We start from the raw sequence: 23,053 nt of genomic DNA, 5'->3' as shown, positions 1-23,053 counted from the left end.
GAAAATAAAAATTCTCCAGGATTATGCGTTTTATAAACACAGAGATAGAAACAGTTACAGCAAGGACAGAGCGGGCCGGGGTGGGGAATAGATATTTATATATATATATATATATAAATTCAAGGGGCCTTCAGTTTATTCTTGTTGGCTCCCCCTTCTCATTAGATTGGTCTCTCTGTGGGGATCTTCATCCCCTTCTCTCCACTGTCCACCTTTTGGGGATTCTCTCCCATGATCAGGGTCCAGAAGAGGCCACCACTGCCATGTGAGTCCAGCCCGTCTTGGCAAGAGGGAACCTGGGAGAGCATTCTGATGGGAGGTGAGCAGGAGAAGCTAGCCTTTCCCTGCCTCCTGCTGACTCCTTGAAAAGACTGGTCAATTCCTCCTCCTCCTTCCCTTTGGGAAACTGGGGGCAGAACAGGTGTGCCACAGTCAGAACTGCTGTTCCGCCTTTCAGGGAAAGGAGTAGAAAGAAGGGTGATGATTATTTTGGCAGTCTCTTACCCACCCTCCAGTTGCTTTTTGGTTTGTTGTTGATGCCTGCAGGCTCTTTTGAGGAGGTGGGGGGAAGAAGGAGGGAGAGGAGGAGGAGTACAAGCTGCTAGTACATCATCCACAATGGGCAGGAAGAGCAATGAGCAGGAACCCACACTCCTACAGGGCCTTGGCCATCATGCTGCTCAGACAGCTGGGAGAGAAGGAGCAGCCGGTTCAGACTCCTCTCTATTGCTCTCCACAAGGGAGGAGAAACAGTGCAATACTCCACAGCCCTCAGGCAGTTTAGGCACCTGTCAGGTCCAGAGAATACACCTTACGTCTCCCCCCAGTCTCACCTTCCACTGGGGAGAAGGGGGTTTCTCCCATCCAGTCCTCGGGGCAGGACGAGCGACCCCTCCTCCCTTTCACAAGCAGGAGGGACAGGAATGGATATTTCTCTCTTAGACACTCAAGGAAATCCTCAAAAAAACCCATCTAGCTGTGAACCTTGCCACATTCTTCTGTGGCCTGCGGAAAACGTGTCCGAGCCCCTGTACATACAAGGACCCTCTCTCCATCCCATCCACCATGCATGTCTCACAGGCACCCCCCCTTCATACACATCCTACAGTGAGAGAGAAGGCAAAACATGGGCCTTTTCTTTGGGTTTGAAAGGAGGGGCTCTTGCATGAGGAAGTGATCCCAGCACAGGAAAGGGGCTCTTGCACAAGGAAGCATCCTCCTACCAGGCAGTCTGTTGCACAGAAGGAGCACCCCCTTGAGACAGGCTGTTCTTCAAGGGGCTGCCATGAACAGGGTTACACGGCCAGAAGAGGCTGTTGCAGGAGGAGAGGCCGGAGACTGTTGCACGAGGAGGGCTGCTGCACAAGCAGTGCCCCTGGGCACAGGCTATGCACAAGAGGCTTTCTGCTCCCTGGGTCGAGGTCTCTCTAGGAGCTGGAGAGGTGCTCCACTTGGATGGCGCTGGTGCTGACAGTGAGGCAGATGTCCTTGTGATGCTCTGAAGTCTTGTAAGGAGTCAGGTCAAAGGAGCACTGGGGGGGAGGGTTGGGTTGGTTAGTGTCTCCAGAAGGGCCCCCTGCCGCCCCACCCCCCTGGGGCTGGAAGTGCTGCTGCTGCTGCGAGGCCTGGGCTTGGGCCTGAACCACTTGCTGCTGCGGGTCGGGGATGTTGTGTTTCCGCATGTGCTTCATCAGGTACGTCTCCTGCAATGGGAAGAACAGCATTAGAGGAGGGGATGACTTTTACAAAAGGCAAAGCCAACAGGAAGGCTTGCAACAGCTCATGGGGCTGCTCACACTGGACCTGGAGGATCTACTCCTTCCAGTTGTGCTCCCCACCCTACGTGGTGCAAACACTCACCGAGGTGTAGGCCCGGCTGCAGATGGAGCAGGTATAGACCTTGGCGTGTTTCACCGTGTGCGTAGCCAGGTGTACCTCCAACGAGGCAGCATCCGTGTACGCGCGGTGGCAGTTGTGGCACTTGAAAGGTTTGTCTTTGTTGTGCTGCCGTCTGTGGGACTGCGGTGACGGCAGCAGGGTGGAAGAAAGAGAAAGCAAGTGCAGGAAAGGAACTGAATATTAATATTGGAGGTAGCTTTACCTCTCCCTCTTAGTCCCTTCCAGAAAGCTCCAAGTTCCCTAGGTCCCAGTATGCCTAATGATACGCACCTGGCTCCTGGTTTAGGACACAGAGCTCTTGTCTCCAGCCCACGTCTTGCCCATAGATACCATTTATTCTTTGGGCATACTAGATGTTTGAAGAGGGGAGTTTCCTGACTCTCCACAACCCCCATCTCAGTCTTCACCCAACTCTCAGTCTTTTCCTTTTCTTCCTCCTCTTCTGCCTCACTCCACGTTTACTCCCCACATCTGTCACTGCCCTTGAGGGCAGAATCTCTTTTAAGTGTTCATGGGCATTTACGGCTATTTGCCTCTTGGCATCTCCTACAGTTGTCCTCCGACAGGGTACTGGAATACAGCACAGCACCTCTGCTTCCCTAAATCCCTATTCTTACATACCCTCATTTCATTGTAAAAACAAAATACTATCAGATACTGATGTTTTATTCCACGTTTCACATTTAGCAAAAGCCTTGCCCCCGGCTGAGTCAGAAAACTCCACAGAACAGATCAGAAGGAGAAGAATCCAGCTTTACCAAGGTCTCAGCACTTTCAAGTCAAGCTTACAATTCTGCAGAAGGGAACTCGTTTTGTGACTTCTTGGGGTCACCAGTGCCACAAGAGCCGTGAATAATTCCCCCCAGTGCATCAACAGCTTTTTGGTACTCTCTTGCTTTCCTCCCAGCTGCCCCAATTCCTCCATCTCTTCCAGAACATGGCAAGAAGTTTCTCCTCCTGCTTGAGAGTCACGTTTGCCTCCCCCACTGGTGAGCACGGCAAGCCCAGCCCCTTACCTGCAGGTTGGAAAGCTGGGTGAAAGCCTTTTCACACCCAGGGTGAGCGCATTTGTAGGGTCGGTCCCCGGTGTGGATACTGTCGAGGAGGAAGAGCACAAATGGGAGGGCGTGAGCAACTAGGCAGGGCAGACTGCCAGGGCCTGATGCTATGATCAAATCTCACAGCCACTCAGGAGAGCAGGGTAGGGGATGATGTTGCCTCCAGATGCTGTTCTAGCTGGACAAAGAGAGCTATCCCTAGCCCCTGTGTCCAGCTACGTGTTAAAGAAGATATGTATGCATTCAAGCAGAGTTCAGAGAATGACTAGGAATGAGAAGCAAGAGCTCATGAATGTGCAGCCAGCTTGGCATGTGGGCCACCTGAAAATGTGGTGGGAAGGGGTCTGGAGGCCCAGGCTCCTTGCTCCCAGCTCAGGTGTCCCATATGAGCAACGGGACTCTCCTCTTCCGCTTCCCACAATACCTTGAAAACAGCTCTGTTCCTTTTCAGGATACACGCTCAAATTACTTTTCCCCTCACATTATCAGGCTTAAATCACCTACAGCATGTGTCTGTCCCTGTCCCCCTGCAATGCCAGAAGCTTCCACACACTCAGTCACAGAGCCCAACCCCCACGGTGCCGGGCTGGGATCCCCTACGGCCAATGCCTCTCTCTCTTATCGTTCTCTCTCTGTGCCCCCCGCGGTGCAAGACCAAGGGTCCCCAGGGCCAACATGTGCCCACCTCTGCCCTGATGTGGTCAGTGTCTCCTGCGCAGCCTCCACTCCGTCCACTCTGGTGGGCCACCTCCTTCTGGGGGTGCAGCCGGCCGCATTCCCCGCCCGCCCCCCGCATGCTTGGCGCGCGTGCTCCACAGGTGCATGCCGGCAGCGCGGGGGGGCCAGGGCCAGGCCCCCAGCCTCCTCTGGCCCTTACCGTGTGTGCTGCTGCAGGTGGGAGAGCTGGCGGAAGGCCTTCTGGCAGTAGCGGCAGGTGTAGGGCTTGGCCCCCGAGTGGATGCGGAGGTGCTGGGCCAGGTAGGATGTGTTGGCGAAGCTCTTGGAGCAGTGAGGACACTTGTGCGGCTTGACAATCGCCGTGTGGAGCTTGGAGTGGATCCTGCCGAAGAGGAGGAGGAGCAGCAGCAGTTGGACACGACCGCCATCTGGCTAGTGCTGATGGAATGAGGGCACAAAGGGGGTGGGACAGCACCATGCTATCTGGCTACACAGAGGAACTCCATACAGGGAACGAGCATGTTCGGTCTCAAACTGTGCTCCCCTTGGATTCAAGAGACCATGGTCTGTCTGCACCGGGGGAGGATCCAGAGAGAAGAACAATAGAGTTTGGACTGAGGGGCATTGGCAGATCTGTGTGTGGGAAGCCTGTGGCTGGAACCGCAGGGGGCTGCAAGTCTGTTCTCAGATGTTTGGCAGAACTACACTAGGGCAACAGGGAATAGTCCTTCTATGCCTGCTCTACCCTGACAAAACAAGTCCTACCTTCTGTCAGAAATACCACTCTATTACAGACACCCCCTAGAGTAAAGCAGCACTAACCTCTGTGCACACCCAGCCCCTCACAGCAAGCAAAAAGTCATGTGTAAGATACCACTACTGCCAATTTGTTGTGTATGAGAAGTGACCAGCCTGTGCAAAACAGTGAGGTCTTCCCCAGGTAGTCACCCACTGAGGGTGCTCACAGCATGCTGGGATAACAGCAACATGCAGTGCGGAGGGCCCCCAGCCTCCTCTGGCCCTTACCGTGTGTGCTGCTGCAGGTGGGAGAGCTGGCGGAAGGCCTTCTGGCAGTAGCTGCACGTGTAGGGCTTGGCCCCTGAGTGGATGCGAATGTGCTGGGCCAGGTAGGAGCTGTTGGCGAAGCTCTTGGAGCAGTGAGGACACTTGTGTGGCTTTGTCTCCGTATGGGACTTGGAGTGGATCTGCATCTCCGACTTGGAGTAGAAGGTCAGCGAACACATCCGGCACCTGGGACCGGGGTGAGGGGAAGAGACAGTGTCATACGGGGGCAAGCCCCACTAGGTATCAATTCTAACTGGACAGGGTCTTTCACATTGAGTGAAGAAGGGATAGTTTCTTGCTATGTGGTTCAGGGGAGGTTTCACCTGGGACACTGTGCTTAGCTGTGAGTCCTCCAGTCCCAGAAGGGCAAACTTAAGCTAGGAACTGGCAGAAGAGTCCAGATTACACCTTGCAGCAAGACAAGTCAAGGTCTTAGAAGAATCAAAGAGGTTAATTTATTATGCTTAGAAGGGAGACAGGGCAGCACTTCAGAAATTTTCCAAGAGGAATCTGAAGGGGGCTGGAATGATAATTCCCAGACAAAAAAAAAAAAATTTTTTTCATCTATGATTTATTTCAGTCAAAAAAGTCAGAAAGCCTGGAAATCCCAGGTTAAGGTTCAACTTCATAATAAAAGTTAATTCCATGTACTGCAAAGTCTGCAAAAGCAGTTATGACCAAAACCACTTAACTCTGCTCCCATTTTTGGAGAAGACACTTGAGTAGTTGGAAGACAATGCTGAAAATGAGAACAGTGCTGTTTTCCTAGTGGGTCTCACAAAGGTACTCTGGTAATCAAATGTGGTATTTCATTGGTCTCACAGGCTTTCATCATGTCTACCTTACTGATGTGATGCATAACATACATGGACCCAACTGTTCCCATAGTGATGACAAACATATTTGGTGACACATGGACTCTTTGAACAGGAAGAAGCAGTTGGCATTTATTTGCTATGGATGCTGCTGTTAAAAACTGTTCCCCCATCACGACACAAGGCTGTTAAGAGAAGCTTGCATTGTTACACAATTAAAGATGATAAAAGATTTTGTGTTTGATAATGTGATAGAGAGATAGAAACTGCATCCAAGTTAGTGGACTTCTTCTGTTGCCCCCACCCCCTCTCTTTTTAAATGCGTGCCAGCTGAGGGGCAGAGTTAAGGTTTCTCTGAACTTAGCTTTTTATTTGCAGACTTGTTGATTAAAAAAAAAAAAAGACAAAATGGAACCTGCACTTGGAACTTCCAGGTCACATCAGAGAGAAAAAAACGCCACCCAGAAGAGGTCTGGCAAAGATGACTTCAACCTTCACAGCAGGTTGATTATGTTTTTGTCTGGGAATTTCCTCAAGTTTTACAAGTGTTTAAAAATGCCTCAGTGACAAGAGTCCCTGCAGGTGCTACAAGCCACAGAGTTGATCCTGCTCTTCCCCATGTTCATCTATTTGTTCTCCTCCTTCACTACATCTACTATTGTGACTATTCAGGCTGGAGTCAGAAGCCTTTATGAAATGTGCAGTCTGACCAGTGTATGTAATGTAGGCAGTATTGATCCAGCACCTACCTTAACTTCCATAGGCCCTTCCCAAGCCACAACTTGATTTCAAGCCATTTACTGGAAGTCATGCCTCCCTAGTGAGCACACTACTGCACACCTGCCATAACATTTTTTCCTCTCCATCACTGTTTCTTTACATTCACTATCATCTCTTAATGGTTGTTTCCACATTTCCTACCTTCATCTTTCTCTTATTCCACTTTAATTGCAAGCCCTAATACAATGCACATATTAAAATGCATTTATATATTACACACATTGGCTATTTCAAGAACATATCCTTACATATCCTCTTTCACATAAACACAAACCAATCCTTCCTGGAATCAAACAGAAATAATTTGGCCTGTTTATCCCTAGGTCTGTTAAAGATATGAGGAGTTAAAATGAGCATCAGAGTCTTCCTTAAAAAAAAAAAAAAAAAAAAAAAAAAAAAAAAGAGTAGCTTTTGGTTTATAAATGACAGCATCTCCAAACATTTGTCCAGTTTGTGCCAAACTTTCTGAAACTTCTGAAGCTAGACTTGACAGCATATGCACATTGGAGTTACCAAGTTATGCTTACAGGATGAGGATTGTATCCTTGAAAGCAGTGAAGCTAGAAAGAACTTCCAGTTGAACACTAAATTGAAAAGTACCTCTGAGTTACCAAGTCCAGTTCCCCACTATTACAAGCAATTATGTCATAATCCCATGCACGAATTTATCAAGTTTTATCTCAGAGGATATTTATTTCCAGTACTCTCAATTGAAGTCTGATTCAGAATCTCACTTCCCTGATGAGAAACTGTTCAATTGAAAATAAGCTCCCAGTGCGATGTTGTGCTAATATGGCTAACAGAAACATAAAGGAAAAGAGCAGGTATCACCTTTATAAACAGGAATGGTAAGACTGTTTTTGCAACAGCATGTCTAATTCTGAGGTCTATGTGGTCAACAATTACTGAAAAACTCAGACTAGATCAGACAACTTAAAGAATGATGTCATGCATGGAAAATGTGCCTCATAGCAGAGAATCACTGAGCCCAGTCTACATAGGTTTGGAGGAAAGATTTAAAGATATCTTGGTCAATATCCATAAAAATCTATGTAGGGAGAAAAATATCAGTTGTTAGGGGAATGTTTTATGCAGCAAAGAAAGCCCAAATGATACAATGGCTAGCAGTAGAAGTTAGAAAAACCCAAGAGGAAATAACATCTTTCAAAGATGCCTTGTTCTCATGGTTTGGAACAAAACTCTGAGGCCAGGGTAAAGTCTTAATCATTTGGAACCAACAGCTACCTTTCTCAGAGTAATACCTTTCTAAAAGTTTTGCTCTAGTTCAAATGCAATGCTGGGCAATAATCTCTTCTGTGCGGTACATACAACCATATATTTTAAAGTCGATACTATTTTGAAAAATTCATGAACCTTACTATGTCATCCAGTCTAAGTAGTCCCACCCATTAACTCTATAATGCCATAAAGCCATCTACTCTATTGTCCACTACTTCTATGCACCTTTCCCTCTACTTACAGTTTTGTTAGGTGTCTACCTTCAGGTCAGAAATTCTCTAGAATAAATGTTAATTTAAAAAAAAAAAAAAACACTACATGTGCATTCAGAATTTCCAGATAAACTTATAAAGAAGGTATTTCATAACCTCTCTGGCACCTGCTTTAGAACGGAAGATAACCTGACTGTTAGAGAGGGAAAAAAAACAATTGTCTGAATTTAGCAGCGGTAAACATTGTATTGTATTGTTTTTCAAACACAACATTAAAAAAAAGTTTTGCAACAACTCATCTTCCAATAATCTAATTACCAGCAGCCCTGAAAGGGCAAGAATATTATGCAGCTTGATGAAATTTATGAGCTTTATGAGTTAAAAAAAGTCCTGGAATACAGCAGAAAGCTGTACTTTAGAAAGTTTCATATTATGTGGTACCAGGTGTTTTCAAAGGAACAAATGATCCTTTAAACTAAGCACTTTACGTTTTGCCTCAGACGGTATAAAATATTAAAGGAGAAAATGCAATTAGCCCTCTAGTGGGCAAATATGGATTCAAAATAATGTTAGGTCCACATGGATAGTGAGATTACCCATATCTGACATGTCAGTGCTGTTTTTCAGTATTTGATTTCAGCGAAATTCTCCTTTCTGGGGTAAGGAAAAGCCACAAGTGCTGCTTCCTAAGCAAGAACATAATGATATATGAAATAATTAGTCTTTTTTTTTTTAATTCTCCTTTATGATCATTTTTAATCTTTTCTCCTCAAGTTCAAAGCATTTCAAATTGTGCCTTTAAACTGACATTACTTCCACTGTATTCTTTCTGACAGCAAGGAACAGATATGACTGCACCGTTCCCATCACTGAGTGACATTAACTTCCTTATGACTGCTTTGCCGTACCATCCTGTACACATTCAGTGGTCTCGTTATGGTACTGGAAACTTAAGACAGCCTAGGAGAACATATTCTTAATAATGTAAAGGTATATTTCTCCATATAAATATTTAATTTAGTACCCAGCAATATGCTAAAGATCAAAAGTAATGCCTTTCAACATTTATCATTCTTTCTTTTTATAATCTACAGAGGTTAGACATTGAGATAATGTTCGGGTTGCACAGAAACACCCTCAAAATCATGAAGTGCCAGTAAAAGCTGGATGTACAATTCCAATTCTGCTTCCATATGAAAGTCATCATGATGAATCATAAGTGAAATTATGCTTATAGCAAGCAGACTACAATTCTGTGGCATGTAGTACCGGATTTGTTCCACTGTTCATGGAATGTTCTGCCTCATTCATTGGATGCTGTTATGAGCTAAAATACCTGCTGAAAGAGCTTCCAGTAGTAAAATTTGCCTAACTGATGAACAGCATTTTTCAATCCAGTGCTCAATTAATTGGTATGACAGTTGTGAAGACTCTGTAAGCTTTCACATTGCTTTGAGAATTCAAATTCCTAGCATCTGTTGAGTTTGGTCTTAGAAGTTAAGCTCCTTCTGTTGGACTACAAACACATGTTAAACCAAAGCTTAAAAAAAAAAATACAAAACAAAAAAACCCCACTACACACAGATCAGGAAGATCTGAAGTCAAACTAGGGAATAAGAGTAAGTTTAGGCTGTGAAAGTCAACAGTTCAATTAGCAAGGAAAATTTACTCCTTTTTTAATGCACAATTAATGAAGTAACTAATGCAAACATGGTACAGTGCATGACGAATGCTAATTTAACGTCTCCCCAATCTTTTAAAGCTGAAGTGAAATATTTCCTTGGTACTATTTGTTAAGAGGTAGAAGAAAGGAGATAGTGTTACCATTTAATATACAGAACTAAAAAACTCAAATAAGACCTCAATAAAGCCAGAGAATATAAAATTGCCAAACGAAGGCATTCGATCACTGTACCTCTGGCTTCCCCACTTCCACACCCAGCATCATCAACGCATATTCAAAGTTAACATTATGCTTGCATTTACCAGTTCATACTATTGACATGCCTACTCTCAAAATTTTATCAGCTACACTCAGAGACCTTTGTTGACTTATTCCAGTCCTTCAGTCACTTGGTAGCTTCATAAGGCCACCGACAATAACATGCACCGCTTTCCTGGCAAGGCAGAGAGTTTTTTAAATGCTCTCACCATATATCACTTATCTAGTCCTTAGATTTCTCAGGACATTCCAGATTTTACCAAACCATCTTTCTAAAATATCAAGCCCAGAACTTTATGTGGTATTTCAGCATGCTTCACCAGTTGCACCTCTTTTAATCACTCCAACATTTATGTACCCACCAATTGCATTTACCTCCTTCTGCCACAACCTCGCACTGGGAGGTTACATGGTGTCATTTAATTTCTGAAAATTTTTTCATAGTCATTGCTTTCCAGGATACTGCTTCCCCACTTATATTCCTTATTTTTAGTTGAAAGATGTTCAGTGGTAGCCAATAGGGCACTTCCATCCAGGCCAGAACAGTTTTGTTTGTTTTAAAATATGTTCAAGCATCTAAGCCTCAAACACTGACTCTGCTGGATAAGTCAGAGAGTATTATCCAGGACACTAAGCCTTCCATTTGGCTATATTAAAACATATCGTGCTTGAATAGTCCCAGTTTTAACAACCACATACAACTTCCCTATCATTTTTAGCTATCCATCAGTATTGGTTCCATCTGTAAATTGTCAGCCAGGATTTTATGTTGACCTCCAGATCATTGAATACTATCAGACCTAGGACCTTGTCTACTAATTTCTGAAACTGGTCACCATTAAGATCAGCAAAACAATGAAATACAGTAAGGCGATTCCCAGTACAGTGATAACATGCAAAAGCTAAGATTAAAAGGATACAAAAACCCCATGAGGAACCACTAACAAATTTGGAAATGCCAGAATTAAGGTCATCTACGTCATCATAATTTGGCTCCACAATGCAGGCACATTCTGATACACCCTCATTAACCGTTTCAACAGGGCTGCATCCTTATTTTGTTGCATAGATAGAGGCTTAACAAAGAAGCGTTCAGTTCTTTCAACATCATTCTGTGTACAGCCTTGAGCCTTGTTGACCACATGCGATTCTGACCTCATAAAGTAGAATCACTCATCTGTGGTACCCATCACTGAAGTATCAGTGCTCCATAAGCACTCATTTATCCCCACGATATCCCTGTTTCATCACTGCCCCCCCTCCCCTTAGCAAAAATAAAAATCAGACAGAGGAGTGAAACAGTAATTAAGACATACCCACTAATTCTGATTGGCCAACCTCATGACCGCTTCCCCTCCCCTCCCCCAAAGGGAAATTTATACTATATACATTCGAAACACAGCTCCTATAGATTTCTGTTCTGCAGCTGTGAGAGTCAATGATTCTGCAAAGCAAAAGTGGTCTGACATGTAAGTCAGAGAGGAATATTCAGCAATACTTGAGAAGAGATTAAGGTTTTGGGAACACCGGAGCGACCAAACATTAATTCTTTCACAATAATTATCTGTGGCCACTTTAGCCTACAACAAACGCAAATCCATTGAAGGCTAGAGCTAACTCATATTTGCACGTGCTCCGTGGTAAGCTTACCTGCAGGTCTGAACCACATGTGGCTGTAGGATACCATAGCAAATCTACGGCAGAAGCAAAGGTAGCCTCCAATTCTTCAGGCTAGCAGTAAATTGCCTTTGCCAAATTATCCTTCTAGTTTATGCAACCCTCATGCATAATTTGTATCTTTTGGTGTTTTTTTTTTTTTTTTTGTTAAAAGAAAACACTCCTTGCAGATTCTTCAAGTAAACCTGTGGGAGTCTGACAGGCAAGAGTGTCTGGTCATCATGTACACAATAACTGTAATCACATAATAAAGGATGGTATCAAAATGCATTGACTCAATAGGGCCCAATTAAAGGTGTGGTCAGGTAAGTAGTTCTGTGACAGAACAGTTTCAAAGTTCTCTCTCTTCAGTTGAAACGCAGTAATAGCCCCCTGCACACACTCATTCCATTGACATGCAAAGTAAAATGTGCTAAAATTAAAGCTCATGACCATAGAGCTTACTGTTAAATCCTTTTGCTTTGCTCTATGAACTAAGAGCGTGCATGCGCACACATACGTGCACACACACACACACACACACACACACACACAGAGTTACCATATCTCAGCAGAAGAGAGAGAACTTGCCAAAACACAAGTTTTCACCTTACTACGTCCTGAAGTATACGGTCAGTCTTAATTCTGACATTTTTCTAACTTCCAAGCACAGCATTTATATACAAAGCAAAGCTTGCGTGTACAAACTCTATGTGTACACATGTATGTACATGTGCATCTGTCCTCCTTAAAGTTTTGAAATAACCAGCCAATTTCAAACGAATCCAATTAAAGGGTAAAGATCTTGAAGATAAAGTCTCATAAAATATGCAGCTGGGGAAAGAAGAGAGACCCTATTAGAGCCCCCTGCTGAGGGAAAGGCTAATAAGCTCACCCTTGATTAGACATCAGAGAATCCACACAGGAGAGAGCCGCTGGAAACCAGGCTTCATTAGTTCCGCTGCTCACGGAACTACTTGTTAAAAAAAGCAAACAGAAATTCCAACATGTGGCATCATACTGACACCCATATTGGTCATCAGCAATCACTGCACAAACCTCTGTCACTGCAGCTAAGAGGATAAGTGACGGCAATGGTAATTTGTCATCTTTTTTAGCACAGCATCAGAGGGGGATGAGACTCTTTGCCAGAGGATGTCACATACTTGTGCTGATTGCAAACATCACACAACTTAAGAATAAAGGATTTAATTCTTCTAGGCTTTGGAGGGAATGTGGTCAAACTTTCTGCCTGATACTTCCAAAACTTAATCCTCTCTTTGCTTCTACCCAATGTGCTGCAATCCCCTGCCTCGAGCACCAGCTTCCTGGCCCAGTCCCAACCTCTTTACCCACATGGCCTATCCTCTACTTCAGTGGCTTTTCCCCATTTCCTTCTCCCAATTCCTCAACATTTCCTTCCTCTATCCCCACTTTTATCTGTCCACGTCCCATGATCTTGTCCGCATCTGTTAGCTAATTGTACGCATCTCCTCACTTTCCAGGCCCTTAGCAGATCTGTCTCACTCTTCTTCCTCTCAGCCTTGGCCCTTCATAGCTTACTTCTGTGCCATCTTTCCCCTTACAAATGGGCTCCCCATTGCATCCTCTGCTGCATTTCCTAGTTCCTAGGCTTCTTGCACAAACATCCCTAGTCCTTTCCCACTCCCATCTCCTCTCTACTCAAATTTCCAGACTTCCTAGACATCATCAGCTCCAGTTCCTACCCGTATCTCATGCTTGTCCCCACTGAACCAAGCAGTGTCTTCATTACCCTGCCTCTGTAGCCACTAGAAGGAGATAATGGTCAACAGTGGGCACAGAGAATTCCTTCTGAAGCAGAAGGTCTTCACAGTAGCTGTGACTGAAGGAAAAGCATGCTTGGCCCTTCAGCTCTAATCTGGAAGACACTCATCACTGCAAAGAGAGTACATGCAGTCCAGTCTTGTATAGACACTAAGAGAGGGCATAGTGTATTCAGTTGGTTCTGGGGAGAAGGACAGTCTGATCAGTGCCTGGAGTGATGCAAGCCTCAAGTAACATCAAATAGGATACAATCTTCACATATTTCAACTACTGAACTATAAAGCATCTCTGAGCATGCTTAACATCTTTGAAAAGCCAGACTCACCAGATTTCAGATCTATTCTAAACCACGGGAAGTTCAACAAACAGCAATGCTAAATCCCACACAAGGCAGAAAAAAAGGCTCAGAATGAGACATGTCTGAGAACATGCCCACCTGTTCTACCACTGGCTCCTCTTGCCTCCCTGATTTCCTGATTAAAGGGGGCCTCCACCCAGCTTCTTCCCTATCTAAAGTTCAACTCTGCTTATTGCCAAGCCAACTGGCTTCTGTGCCTTTTTTCTCTCTAGATTCACCTCAGAAGCTTCCTACGTCCCTTAGCTGTTCACGTCTCCCAAACCAGAATCCCCTTTTATTTCCATAACCTACTGGAAAATAAGGAAACCCAGAACTGGGCATGGAAAACAGAGCACTCATTGGTTACAGTACATTTTTCTGTTTGTTCAAAAGCACAACTTGCAAAACCATTCTAGACAATGACCTGGTATTCGTCACAGCCTTTGCAAGCTTAATCCTGGAACCAAGCGATACTTGTAAAGAGCTCTCAACTTCTTGTAAAAGATCAAACTATTTGGAGAACTGTTTGTCAGAGAACTGGTCTCGCCTCGTTCTGAACCTGAAGCACCTCATCAGCCCTGTCAGCTGATCATATCACATCACAAACTTCAAAAAGTGCACAGATACAGGCACCAAGCCATAGTATGCAACAATACTACTGCATCAAGGACCTAAGCTATTTCTCTCCTCCCAGCACTGTTTAAAGCTCTGATGAGAAGCCATGTACTTCACACTGCCAGCATCTTACTAGAAAGATCTCTGATACTTATCCCATTTTTCACAGAAAAAGTGAATTCTACAGAGATGTCGGGGAGATTAATAAACACCTGACACTAAGTCCAGACAAGGCTAAAATGACACTACTTTTGAGAAAAACGCTTCACAGAACTGGTCTAGATGCTGTCCCCTGCAGGTGTAAGCGTTCCTCTAATAGCACAAAGTATAAGGACTCTGCCAGATTAACCCTAAAGCCAGGTGGCCAAGACCTGCAAGCTACACCATCACTAGCAAAAGCTTCACACCTTTTCTTACAAAGAAAAATCTAGTCACAAAGATTCTTATATTACTTACAGAGGAGGCGACAAGTTCACTTCTAGAGCTGATATGAGAGCAAGAGAGCTACAATTTTCTGGAGCTGAAATCTCTACACCCAGTGGGCTCATCTGCAATATGCCCATCACCTTGGCGCTCCAGTTCCTCCCGACCTCTCTGCCTGCGGTGCTGCCCATTCAAGGCCTTGCTCTATTTACACCAGTACACCAGGAGTCAGGTATTAGGGAAATACTTGCTCAGGTACTTGGGACAAAGCTCACAGAACAAAAAGAGAAACATAAAACCAAACAATAAATCAATTTGACAAAAGACATTAGAAATTATTAAAAAAAGAAAACAAACAAACCCACAATCAGGATGATCAACACAGTCCATCTCTTTCCAGGCATCTGACTAGATTGTCCTCAGTGTATCATCACCAGAATCAGTGAAACTATACAAACACATACACACGTATACCACAAGCATCTCCTTTCCCAGACTGAGAAGGGAACAAAAGCAGAAGAATCTCATTCCACAGTCCTAATTTAGCCAAGATATGCTTGCCTATTGTAGTGACTGGAACTACCCAAACCATCATTTCCTTTTAGAAAACAGAAAGAGGCCTAGGAGTCCTAAAAGTTTTAACTTGTGAGTCTATTCATACACATATTATGGGGGAAAAAAAAAATTTACTGTATTTTACAAAGGCCTTGTCTCCCACAGCTCCAAGAGGAGACAGCATTTTCTGTTCATTTTCAACAATTATTTTTAGTTCTGAACTTGCACATGGAAAGCATCAGCCAAAAAGGAAGGCATCTGCCAAAGGAGGCAGAAATATTACTTTGTGATCTTCAATAAATCTCAGTTTAGTTATCTTCCACCATAACATTGCTCAGAGGAAAGTATGCTTGGGACAGGGGCTGGAAGAAGAGGCAGAGGTACCACACTCAGACTAAACATGAAGACAGGAAGTCTTCCTGATTACATGTTCCTACATATAAAGTCATTTTGTCTTTTTTTGCAAAGTCTTTTTCATGAGCTGTTACATAGACTATTGGTGTTCATGAAGCTTCTGCTGAGTCACTCCACCTGGTCATGGGTATTTTTTTCCAAATTTGCAAGTAAACAAGGAGCTATAATTAAAGCCTTGGTTCAGCTTTAATTCTAGTGTTCACTGCCAATTGTGTCCCCTGTAAATACATATTTAACAACCTAATTAGCAACCCAGACTGTAAGCAGCTTGAGTAGTGTGGAATTGTGGCTAGGGCCCAAAATAAACGGCGGGATTACACATAGCAAGCTACCTAACACTCCCGCCCCTCTTCAGCATACGCTGATTATATTTTCAAAGTGGAAAACTGGGACACTGGTAAAGGAATAAAAAGGCTGATCCAAGGTCTGGTTTTGTACCCATTTAAATGTACTGATTTAAAAATGTAAACTTTTTTGAAATCTATAGTTAATAATAACACAGCCCCTGCAATGGATGCACTGATTCTGTGCAAGTACCTCCACGCTGTTAGAGCTTAATCCCAGAAACATAATTAAATCTGGTATGTGTAGGGGGCGGGGGGGGGGAGGCTAGGATGGCAAAAGGGAAACTTTGAGAAGAGATAATGGGCACACAGTAGAGAAGTGAGAAGAACTGGGGACGATCTCCTATTTCTGTTTCAATCTGCCTATGTGCAAAGGGCAGAACAGAAAAAACTGTTTACTGCTGTGTCACTCCTTTGTCTCTTCTTCCTCTTAAATATTCCTCAGAAACACCCATCACTAAATCACCCATACACGCTCCCACTTCCCAATCAACACAGTCCATCACATTTCCTTCCTAGCACTCCTCTGCTCTGCCCAGTTCCTACCCTCTCAAAAACACCCATGCTCATCATCTCTAGTTTAAATACTTCTCATTAATTAACCTTACCCTTTGCTACCACTCACTTATGAACTCAGGCCACATCCCTCCAAGGTCAGAAAGCCAGCCTCAGGGCTCAGAACTCTTCCCCCTCTTATCTGATTCCCTGAAGGCTCAGAAACACCCTTATACCTAATTCAGAAATGCATTTCTTTTCCCTATTTTGTTGGGAATGCTGAAATAGGAGGAGAGCACAGGGGGCAATGCATATGGGAGCAGACAGTATCACCACAGTTCACTCCCTGCTCTGTGCCTCCGGTTTGTAGTCTTTGTATTGCATAGTCTGGAGCCCCAACTCGGGGCAGCCAAGCACACTAGGGCTCCCAACTACACGGGAAGTGCTCCAGTTACACCAGACTACTGCATTCTGCAGTACACCAGCCACAGTACCTGGCTGTGACATCAAGGATATGGCTCAGCCCCATAAGATCCTGGTCATTAACTGACCTAGTAACATTAATATCTATACTATTTAGGAAATTGAGGTTTTCCACTAAAAAGGAGATCCCTAGTCTTGGGACAACCCTCAGGCTTACAAACATTCTCAATTAGAGAGAAAACTAAACTTTTTGTACAGCTGAAAGTTTCTATACTCAGGGACTCTACAGGGATGAGGCACAGATCTCTTCTTCCCCATGTAACCCTCTGAAGGGTGGAATATACCCCCATCCCCATGCAATGTTATAGCCATGGTTGAACCCTGCTCCCCACCTGTATGTCTTGCCATCCTTGTGCTGGTCCTCATCATCCTCGTTTGACAGCACAAAGGGGTCACTCATCTCTGGCAGCCCCGACTCCTGCAATCGTTTCTTCTTCCGGCCCCGGGGTGGTTTGGGGGCAACTCCCCCACCCCCACCACCCCCACCACCTTCGGAGAGGGTGGTTGTCCCTTTCTTGGACAGATCAGGCACCACCTGGAGGGCTGCCTGGGACCCAGGGGGCAGTGCAGAGACAATCATGGGGGCTGAGATGGGAAAGGTTTGGGCAGAGGAGGCTGTGGTCACCAAGGAACCTGACGGGGAAGTTATCACCAGACCAGGACCTGCAAACAGAGAAAGATGGAAGAAGTCAGGTATTACATATCTCTAATTATTTTCAACCTCCTCAACCCAAAGAAGTAAGCTTTATATGTCTTTGACCACAACCCAAATGAACAGAGTAGCTTGCCCTCCACCAAAACATCCCCAGGCTCCACTGCTGGAAGTCAAACACCCACATGTCAAGAATGTCTAAAGATTCATAGTGAATGCATGCCTAGGGCCAAGGCAGTCAACACCATTAATATGCCTAGGATTAATCTAATGCCCCCAAAGGATTATCCAGGACTCCCCGTCCCCTCATCCTCTTCCCATCCTCGAGTCTCCTTCATGTTGTTCCAGAAGTCTCTGGAGCCCCCTACCTGCTGTCATGAGCCCAGCAGATTGCACTGGTACCACAGTGATGTTCTGAGTCACAGGAGCTTGGCTGTGCGGTGTCAGCTGCTCTGGCTTGGTGTCCGAGTCCATGGAGATACCAGTGGGTAGGGCCACAGAGGTGGGTACTGTCAGCAAGGCAGGGTAGTGGGGGGGAGCCAGGCTGCAGCCCTTCTCTGTGGGCAATAGCTGCTCCTTCATCTTGTTAATAAACATGGTGTTTTCAATCTAAATGGGTGGGAAGAATGGCTTTTAGAATATTGCAGCGCAGCTTCTTCCCAGCAGTTGGCTGAGCAAGAAATGCAACAAAAACACTTATTACACATGCACTTCTAACAGGAAGCAAGACCAGCATAATAGGTTGGAAGACAAAGATCTTACCTGTCCCGAGACGGTGGGCACCGCTGGCCAGAAGTACGGGGAGGAGTTGAAATGAGATTCTTCCATCCTAGCTGGGCGCAGGGGGGAAGAGGAAGGGGGAAGGGAAGAGGAATGGAGGAGAACGAAGACAGACAGACAGACACACACACACACACGATAGGAACATTAAACCCAAAGAGACTCCAATAGGGAACTGGCTCAGTCTAATGCTGGGACAGTTCCTTAATCTCCCCTTTCTTATTTGAGCAACTTCTCCCCACTTTCGAGCTATCTGCCCAAATCCTGTTATTTTCAAGGGGAAAAGGTAATGTCTACCATCCCCACAGGCACAGGTCCCTCTCAAATGCCTCTTGCCCATAGCCCTCCATGCAAAAAAAATGATTGATTACATCTGCCCCAACTCTGATTACACCTCCGAAATTTCGATTATCAGCAGCCTAAGTGTGAATACAGTAATGATGAAGTCTGTGCATCTGCAGCCAGGCAAATAAGAGCTGAAAATCATTTTTCACTGTCATAGACAGTCTGATCCCACAGGAGGTGAGAATTCCGGACCTTGCCTGTCCCGTCACCCCAGCTCAACGCTAAGGACCCAGACACAGCAAGAGAACATTAGCGTTATGTTACACAGGAAGAAAGACAGGCAGAAACAGGGAAACAGACTTGCCCAAGATAACAGACAGCCATAGGAGATCAAGAAGTCAAACATAAGGCTCCTAACTTCCTGTTGCCCACTGCTCTAACAACTTCAGCCCCCATCTCAGGGCCGGCCGGGTGGGGGGGGGGGAAGGGAGGGAGGGAGAGGAAATGCCACTCAAGATTCCCAACAGACAAGACGCTCTCTACTCTCATCCAACAAAACTATGTTGTGGGAAAGCAACCTGACTACCCTGTGCCCAAGATACCCCTTTTCCAAGTGAGATCAAATCATGGCTTTGTACTGCCCATTTCATCCATGCCTTTGGCACGAGATTCTGTCCCCAGTCAGGTGCCACTGCTCCATCTCAATTCTCCGTGCAGTCAGAGCACTGGTTAGACACCAAAAGATAGCCCTCTGAAGACAGAAGCTTAATCTCTTCAAGAACATCCAACTGAAGGAGAAACTAATTTTCCATTCCAATCCTTCCATTCCTTTGCATAGTATCATCACCTAGAAAAGTCTGCAACACTTCTGCAAATGCCAGTCATAAACTAAAGAAATTCACAAAAGAATATTTTCTAGAGCAGATGAGCCTATCCCTGAACAAATATGCCAAAACTGGCAGATAAAATAGGCAGAGAACATTATGCCTGGCAGAATAAGCTACGTAAAGAAATCAGGCACTGTAGGTTTCTCATGCAGCTATCTGTAAATTAGACTACCATATGATAACAGAAGTGGTACAATTAATGAACAAATATTGTTTCTGAAGGACCTCAGTCATCAGATAAGCTGTGGAGCATGCCCTGAGTAGCATGAAATACTTACTTTCCAGAAGTATATTAGACCAGAATAAATGCACACGGAACTATTGCATGCATGCCAAAACAGAAAGATAATTTTCCTCTAGGCAGAGGAGCAGTATTTAAATGCACCAAATTACCTGTTAATTTTATTTTTATGAATTGCTCACAGAACAGCAAAGCTAAGTATTCCTGCTTCACTTAAACCAAGCAATAAACACGCTTAAGAATGAATTACTCTCCTTACAGCGCTGGCATATAGTCAGACTGCCAGCTGACTGACTGAATTACTCTGGATTTACACTTCTGTGATTCAATCAGAATCAGATGGGGCAAGAATCTTACCTTCCTCCTTTGCTTTCTTCACTGAGCCAAATTAATTCTATACATTGCCTACAGCAAGCTCCTGTATATGTAACATTTAATTGCAGGGCTTGTTCTTCCACAGGACGGACATAAATGAAGAGATAAGACATTCCTTGACAGCTGAGCTCCTCCTAAACCAAGAGCTTCCCGTTTGGAACGTCAATGTATTTGTTTTTGTTGTTTTTATTGTCATTTGTTTGTTTGTTTTTTTAATATGTAGTGCCCTATCTGCTCAGCTTCCACATTAAAAAAAAAAAGTGAAACTGATTCTGTAAAAACATGTCTCATAATAATCATATGCACATTCCAAACAAACTGTAATTGTCCCAGACTCCCTTGGATTGAACAGCAAATTTTAGGAATTAAATAGAAAGATGCCAAATTTAAATAAAAATTTGGCAACAACTCTCTCATTTAAAGAGTACAAGATATGAAAGGCAAATCCATTTTCAGATTCTAAAATCCAAACCAACAAAGACTAGGACACCATTTGCTTCCTGTCTCCATCTAGTTCCCTACCAGAACTTCACCAAGCACCTAACTTTTATCTACTTAGTTTACAAAACAGGTACGTTAAGAAAGCCTCGTACTGATTCTTGGAAAATGACCGCACCATTCTCATTAAACTCTCCTAGAATCCATTTCCGCATCCAAAGATCTTCAATACTGAGCAGATATCAGGCCTCAAAAATCAGTTTGAAAGACTGAAGTGTAATGAAGTTAAAAGAATGGGGAGGGAAAGGAGAAATGGTGTAAGAATTGAAGCTTTCATGCAATCTCACTATTATGTCAATCTTCCAAAGGGAGAAAACAAGGGTAAGATTCCTCCACCAAGCTACTACCTTAACACCCACAGCCCCCACCCGCCCCACCTCCCCCTTCCAAGTTTTAGTCTAAAGGATATTTTATAAACATGCACCCCTATTCACAGCCCCGACTTTAACACAACTCACACTTACTTCACCAGAACTCTGCACGTAACCCTTCCAATTGCTCTATAACTATCACATATGGGCTGGAGCTTCAACCCTGTACCACAGCATGCTCCCACTGCAGTGCCTTCCTCATCCCAGCTTCCATAAACAGGCCAGAGATGGGACCTTCTTCCCATTCACCAGTCTAGTATCAGATAGATGTCAACGTACCCTCCTGATATAAACCAGAAACACCTTCTATGTACACACCACAAATTTACATACACCAAATAAGCAACCAAGCGAACCAGAGAACTCACAAGGGACAAGGAATCTGAAGTTTAGCTCTCAGAGTACTTCACAGAATCACATACTTAACGTGCTGGACTTATACTTCGTTGCAGGTCATCACTTTTACCATAAGCACACAGATAAAAGCGTATGCAAGTATACGGTGAGGTAGAGGCTGTGTTTCTGGAAGGCATAATTAAGGTTGGATATGTAGGTATTTAAAGGTTGACTTTTAACATGCTTTTCCTTATTCTCCACATACCCTATTTTCCATTCAGTACAGGTTTTAGTTAACAAAAAGCCCTGAATACGACACTCAGGAATGATTTACAACGTTGTTTTATTATCTGCCTAGATCTTTGTTCAGTAACAAGGAGCTTTTAGGTTAAATTGCTGCTAAACATGGTTGATGCTGAAGGCCGCACAGGATATTAGGTCAAATGCAAAAGTGCCTCCACTAAGCTCATAAGCACAAAAAGTTTAAGGACTGCTACACCTTTAGGAAAAAAAAAAAAAACCCAAACAATCATATGAGGCATACCTCAAAGGCAAAGTTCCATACCCCAAGCCCGCGCACCAGGGCTGGAACAACCTTGGTGCCTCCCTGACACATCCTTAGCTACCACCCCAGCCACTTGAGCCTCTGTGGAAACAGATGCCTGGCAGGGAAGTACTCCACACACCCTACGCCTGAATTCCTTCCAGGCAGTCAGTCCCTTCTCCCACGCCCAGGTGACTTCAAGTCCCAAACGCTGCGGACTGCGGCCCACTCCCCCCACCCAGCGCGGAGTGCTGGGGCGGCCTGAGCACCGGGGGCGAGGGCAGAGGGGCGGGGGTCACTCACACTGCTCCGGGAGCTCCTTACCCCTCTCACTCTCCCTCCTCTTGCATTTCTCCTCCTTCCGGGGCTGTCTCTGCAAACAAACCGCCAGGGTTACGGGGGCACTCAGGGGCCTGCAGGACAGCGGGCGGCGCAGGGCAGGGACCCCGCACCCGCCGGCCACGTCCAAGCCCCGGGGGAGCGGCCATAGCGGGGGGAGGGCGCTCTCCCAGGGGCCCGGCCGAGACCGGGGGGGGGGCCCGGACCCACCTCCCCCCGCGGGGCCCCGCGCGCACACGGCGGCGGCCGACGACGGGAGCCCGCCGCCCCGCTAGCCCCCTCCGCTCCCCCCTCCCCGGGGCCGCGATGCAGAGGCCGCGGCGAGGCGAGGCGCGGGGCTGGCCCGGAGCGCGCCTCCCCCGCGGCGCAGCCGCCGGCCGCGCTCTGCACCAGGCACCGGGGCGGGCGGGCGGGCGAACAGACAGCCAAGCACCCTCCTCCGTTTCCGCTTCCGGATCGCTTCAGCCCCGGAAGTGCCCCTTCCCCGGCCCCCCCCCCCCACCCGCCACCCGGCAGATTACCGCGCACCACCCCCCGGCGGCGACCCCGACCCCGACTTCAGCGGCGGCAGCGGCCTCCTCACCGGAAAGAGGAGCGGCGAGTCGCTTCCGGATCAAGAGGCGGGGCGCGCCTCAGCTCTTCCGGGGCGCGGAGCGGAGCGGAACGGCGTCATCGGCGGCTTCGCTCGAAAAAGAGGCGGAGCGGCGGCGGCCGCCGGCCCGCGGCGCAGGTTTCCCGTCAGCGGGAGCGCGGCCGAGCGGGCGGGCGCGCCGCGAGCGGCCGGCGCCGGGGCCGGAAGTGCGAGGGCCGGTGGGGGGGGCAGAGGCGACGTGGGCGCGCGCTTACCGGAAGTGCGGGGCGCCGGCGCGCGGGGAGCGCGGGCGGGAGGGAGGAAGGGCGGAAGTAGCTGTGCCGACGGGGGAGGGAGC

General features: G+C 46.0%; 1 protein-coding gene across 33 annotated transcripts; it reads right to left on the bottom strand.

Moving 5' to 3' along the window:
- On the bottom strand, positions 1 to 23,053 carry ZNF384 (zinc finger protein 384). Of its 33 annotated transcripts, none has more exons than XM_068931033.1 (13): positions 22,971 to 23,053; positions 22,708 to 22,803; positions 22,089 to 22,158; positions 21,328 to 21,427; positions 18,231 to 18,301; positions 17,837 to 18,077; positions 17,149 to 17,479; positions 12,240 to 12,320; positions 4,662 to 4,886; positions 3,835 to 4,017; positions 2,916 to 2,994; positions 1,861 to 2,019; positions 1 to 1,703 (listed from the first exon to the last, which is right to left on the bottom strand). In XM_068931033.1, the coding sequence occupies exons 5-13, from the start codon at positions 18,294 to 18,296 to the stop codon at positions 1,428 to 1,430; spliced, it is 1,641 nt and encodes a 546-aa protein (XP_068787134.1). In that variant the 5' UTR covers positions 18,297 to 18,301; positions 21,328 to 21,427; positions 22,089 to 22,158; positions 22,708 to 22,803; positions 22,971 to 23,053; the 3' UTR covers positions 1 to 1,427. The 33 variants fall into 33 exon arrangements, with proteins under 33 accessions (XP_068787134.1, XP_068787135.1, XP_068787142.1 ...); XM_068931034.1 differs by having other exon boundaries at positions 18,231 to 18,297; XM_068931041.1 differs by having other exon boundaries at positions 12,240 to 12,317; positions 21,274 to 21,427; positions 22,110 to 22,158.

This window comes from Struthio camelus, chromosome 1, assembly GCF_040807025.1.
Source record: "Struthio camelus isolate bStrCam1 chromosome 1, bStrCam1.hap1, whole genome shotgun sequence".
NCBI classification, from domain to species: Eukaryota; Metazoa; Chordata; class Aves; order Struthioniformes; family Struthionidae; genus Struthio; species Struthio camelus.
This window is presented reverse-complemented; position numbering and strand designations above follow the sequence as displayed.

Coding starts and splice junctions, on each gene's coding strand:
- ZNF384 (XM_068931020.1), bottom strand. CDS start 21,150: ATGGGAAGAAGGTCCCATCTCTGGCCTGTTTATGGAAGCTGGGATGAG. Junction 17,480..17,836: donor TGCTGGGCTCATGACAGCAG/GTAGGGGGCTCC, acceptor CTCTGTTTGCAG/GTCCTGGTCTGGTGATAACT. Junction 2,995..3,834: donor CACCTGCAGCAGCACACACG/GTAAGGGCCAGA, acceptor CCTCCTCGACAG/TATCCACACCGGGGACCGAC.